At 45.8% G+C, this 5039-nt stretch overlaps 1 protein-coding gene across 1 annotated transcript; it reads right to left on the reverse strand.

Moving 5' to 3' along the window:
- Positions 1-3442: 3442 nt before the first annotated feature.
- Positions 3443-4228, reverse strand: LOC112004298 (uncharacterized). Its single transcript, XM_024036525.1, has one exon. It carries the CDS (start codon positions 4226-4228, stop codon positions 3443-3445), a length of 786 nt encoding a protein of 261 aa, XP_023892293.1.
- Between the last annotated feature and the right edge of the window lie 811 nt (positions 4229-5039).

Below are 5039 nucleotides of genomic sequence, written 5' to 3' on the forward strand. Positions count from 1 at the left end.
AATTCTTCTGACCAGGCGCCCTTCACGTCGTCCAGCTTAGTTTTTATGATCTTGAGTAGCGTACGGTTCGTTACCTCCGTCTGTCCGTTCACCTATGGATGTCCTGGCGATGAGAACTGGTTCTGGATTCCCAGTCCTGAGCAGAAATCTTTAAAGCCTTGGCAGTCGAATTGTCGTCCGTTATCTGATATGATCGTCATTGGGATCCCGAACCTGCAAACTATATTCTTCCACACGAAGCTTCGGATTTTTGCTTCGGTGATGGTCGCCAGTGGCTCTGCTTCAACCCATTTCGTGAAATAATCAATAGCAACTAGCAAGAATTTTACCTAACCTTTGCCTAGGGGTAGTGGGCCGACGATGTCGATTCCCCATTGCGCAAACAGCCATGGGGATGTTATCGTCGTCAGTGTTTCTGCTGGGAGTCGTTGGACATTCCCGAACCGTTGGCACTTGTCACATTTCTTGACGAACTGCATTGCGTCTACCTGCATAGTGGGCCAGAAGTAACCTATCCGAATAACTTTGCTTACCAGGGATCTAGGGCCAACATGGTCCCCACAGATACCCTCATGTATCTCTTCCAAGATATACCTAGCTTCTTCTTCACTAACACACTTCAAGTATGGCATGGAGAAACCTCTCTTGTATAGGGTGTCGTTGAGGATTGTAAATCTGGCTGCCCTCTTCTTAATCTTCCTGGCTTCGTCTGTATTCGGAGGGAGGTACCCGTCTTAGAGGAAAGATATGGTAGGTGTCATCCAGCTGCCTGTGCTCTGGATTGAGAATGTTGAGACTTCTTCAATGCTGGGGCATCTCTGGATTTCCATCTTTAGGTCCACGTTCGTTATTCCTCCTTCTGACGACACTATCTTCGAGACTTCGTCTACTTCCACATTTTGGGTCCTCGGTATCTGTACGAACTCTACTTCATCGAACTCCTGAGTTAAACGTTTCGTCAGCTTGAGGTATTTCTGCATTCTCTCTTCCTTCGCTTCATATTCTCCCTGAATCTGCCCAACTACCAGTTTTGAGTCATTTTTTACTAATAGATTCTTGGCCCCAAGTGCCTTTCCGAGCCTCAATCTTGTCAGAATCCCTTCATATTCTGCTTCGTTGTTGGTGGCAGGAAATTTTAGCTGAACTCCATACTTCAGTACTCCTTCTTCTAGGGTAACTATGACAACCCCTACTCCCCCCTGATTTCGAGCTGACGAACCATTGGTCTCTATCGTCCATTTTCGACCTCGTTGGCATGCTGATCTTTATCCGGGGAAGTGAACTCGGCGATATAATCCACCAAAGCTTGTGCTTTAATGGCTGTCCTAGGATGGTACTCGATGTCAAATTGGCTGAGTTCAATTGCCTATTGGACCATTCTTCCAGCTACTTCGGGCTTGTTCATGGATTTTTTGATAGGTTGGTCCGTCATTACCAGGATGGGATTGGCTTGGAAATATTGCCTTAGTTTCTGAGATGCCACTATCAATGCAAATGCAATCTTCTCAATCTTTGGATACCTGGATTCAGCCTCCTGGAAGGCTTGGCTGACGTAATAAATCGAGAGCTGCTTCTTGCCTTCTTCTCTAATCAAGGCTCCATTGACGGCTATATTCGATACTGCTAAGTACAAATATAGGTTCTCACCTTCTTTGGACGAGCTTAGAAAGGGTGGATTACTCAAGTAGCGTTTGAGCTCCTAGAAGGCTGTTTCGCATTCGTCGGTCCAAGTAAAGGCTTGCTTCAAAGTTTTGAAGAAGGGTAGGCATTTGTCCGTAGCTCTAAAGACGAACCTATTGAGGGCTGCAATTCTTCCAGTAAGTTTCTGGACTTCCTTAACGGTCCTAGGTGATGCCATGTTGATTATGGCTCGCACCTTCTCCGAGTTTGCCTCTATTCCTCTTTGGGATACCATGAATCCCAGGAATTTTCCCGAAACTACACCGAAAACACACTTACTGAGATTTAGCTTCATTTGGTATTGCTTGAGGGTGGCAAATGTTTCCTTGAGATCATCCAGATGAGCAAGTTCTTCTTTACTCTTGACGAGCATGTCATCTACGTATACCTCCATATTTTTGCCTATCTGTTTGCTGAACATTTTGTTTACCAGTCTCTGATAAGTAGCACCTGCATTCTTCAATCCAAAGGGCATTACCCTATAGCAGTAGAGCCCCTGGTTGGTGATGAAAGCAGTCCTCTCTTGATCTTCGTCAGCCATTTGTATCTGGTTGTATCCCGAGAAGGCATCCATGAACGTCAACAGCTTATGTCCGGCAGTAGAGTCCACAAGCTGATCAATTCTTGGTAGGGGGAAACTATCTTTTGGACATGCTTTATTCAAGTCCGTGAAGTCCACACACATTCTCCACTTCTCATTTGCTTTTTTCATGAGGACGACGTTAGAAAGCCAAACGGGATAGTAGACCTCCTGGATGAATCCTGCCTTGAGCAGTTTATTTACCTCGTCTGTGACAGCCTGATCTCGTTCTGGGGCAAAAACCCTTCTCTTCTGCTTGACGGGTTTCTTCTCTGGATCCACGTCCAGCTTGTGCTGGATGACCTCTGTGGATATATCGGGCATGTCCTCAGGGCTCGATGCGAAGACATCTTGGTTCTCTTTTAGGAATTGGACTAGCATCGACTTCATCTCGAGGCTTAGCATCGTCCCTATCCTCGTCGTCTTGGTGTCATCTTCTTCGTCTAGTTTTATTATTTCCAGGGGTTCTATTTTGTCTTCTTCTTTCTCTTCAATCGTCCACGTGTGGTTTTCTTTTGCAGCCAAGACGACCTGGTAGCATTCTCTGGCTAAGACTTGATCGTCTTTTACTTCTCCAACCCCGTTGTCCGTTGGGAACTTCACCTTCAGGCAGTAGGTGGACGTGGCTGCCTTCCATTTGTTGAGTGTGGGTCTTCCAATAATCACATTGTAAGACGAGGGGCAGTCTACCACTAAAAAGTCTATTTGGTGAGTCAATTGCTTTGGGTAGGTCCCTACCGTAACCGTCAATGACACTATGCCCTTGGGATATACACTGTCTCCACTGAAGCTGACGATAGGGGTTTCAAATGGGCACAGTCTCTTTGGATCTAACTTGAGTTGCTGGAATGCCGGGAGGTAGATTATATCTGCTGAGCTACCGTTGTCTACGAGGATCCTTTTGGTGTTGAACCCTTCTATAGTCAGCATTACGACTAACGGATCATTGTGTGGCTGCTTCACTCCTCTGGCATCTGTTTCATTGAAAGAAATATCTTGGTCCATCCGTCGCTGCTTGGACCGAGGTATCATGTGGACACTGTTCACTTGTCTTTGATAGGCCTTCCTGAGGGACTTGAATGACCCCCCGGTGATGGGTCCCCCTGTGATCGTCTGTATCTCCCTAATCACATTCTGAGGTGGTTGGGATTGACGGCTACTGTCCCTGGACGAGGATTCATGCTAGTTCTTGTTTCCGTCTTGAAATTTATTGTATTCTCTCTTCTTCACAAATTTCTGTAATTTTCCCTTCCATATCAACTCCTCTATCTGTTCTTTCAAGTCCCGACAATCTTCTGTATAATGGCCATGATCCTTGTGAAATCGGCAATACTTATTCTTATTGCAGACATTAGGTGACGAATGCAATGGCCTCAGCCATTTAAGGTAGTGTTTGTCCTTAATCTGCGTTAAGATTTTGTCAACAGGCATAACAAGAGGAGTAAGTTTTACCGCCTTTAGATTTTTATCGTCTCTCCTTCTGTTACCGTCATTAGTCCGACGATCTGGGTGTTCCCTTTTCTGTCCCCTACGTTCATCCTCCTTCCTTCCTCTGTCTCCTGGCTTTTCTGTATCCCTTATGGCTGCTAACGCATCTTCGGCATTCATGTACTTCTGTGCTTTTATGAGCATTTCTGCCATCGTTTTTGGAGGGTTCTTCGTGAGTGAGGCCACGAGATCCCTAGATTTTAGACCTACTTTAAAAGTAGTCAGCTGCACCTTATCGTCTGCTTCGTCCACTTTTAGGATCTCCCTAGTGAAGCGCTTAACGTACGATTGCAGGGTTTCTTTTTCCCCTTGCCTAATGGTAAGCAAATAATCTGCTGGCCTCTTGGGATGCTGTCCCCCAATGAAGTGCCGTAAGAAGGCATTACTCAATTGGTCAAAGTTGTCAATGGATGACGTTGGCAGCTTGGTGAACCATTCCCTTGCAGCTCCTTTAAAGGTAGTGGGAAAGGAACGGCACATTATCTCGTCAAGGGGCTGCTAGAGCCCTAGAGTTGTTTTGAAGGTGTTGAGGTGATCTTGTGGGTCCTTGAGCCCATCAAATGGCTCCAGCTGTGGCAGCCTAAACTTCGAAGGTACTGGGCATCCCAAGACCACGATTGTGAAAGGCGAGTTTATTGCCCTTACCAATCTGCCCACGTTCTGGTCTGTCTTCTCCCTGATGGCATTTTTCAACTTGTCCATCTCTTTCCTCATTTCCTGAAGAAGATCTGAATTTTGGTCTCCTGGAGTAGTAGGCCTTGGATGACCACTTCTCCAGTGGCTATTTCCCTCGTCCTCCGTGTTGTTTTTGGATTGATTCTCCTCCTGTTGAATCTGTAGTTTCATCTCCTGATTTTGCTTGGTGAGTTCCTCGACAACGACTGTGAAAGCTTGAACCTGCTGGACTAAGGCTGCGGGATCTTGGTTGGATTCCATTTGAAAATAATTGTTGATTGGAAACTATTTTCTTAAGTCAAAACATGAAAATGTCGTTCCCCACAGACGGCGCCAAACTGATGAAGCATAAATTTGTCAATCAATCGTCAGATGGAAGAGCTCTCTGGTCACCGATGTGGTGCTTGCCACAGAGCCTCCGATGCCAAAGTCAATATATAATGTTACTGGAAACTGGACCAAGTAAAGATAAAAGTCTCTTAGTATGTATGTACCTTGCTATTGGCAATGTGTGGGCTTTTTATACTCTTTCATGGCCTCTGGCCGTTGGAGTAGTTATGGAGATCTTAATGCTCCTTCTGGTAACGTTTGGGGGCAGTGTAATGCGGCATCAATG

This window comes from Quercus suber, unplaced genomic scaffold, assembly GCF_002906115.3.
Source record: "Quercus suber isolate HL8 unplaced genomic scaffold, Cork oak 2.0 scaffold_411, whole genome shotgun sequence".
Classification (NCBI taxonomy): domain Eukaryota; kingdom Viridiplantae; phylum Streptophyta; class Magnoliopsida; order Fagales; family Fagaceae; genus Quercus; species Quercus suber.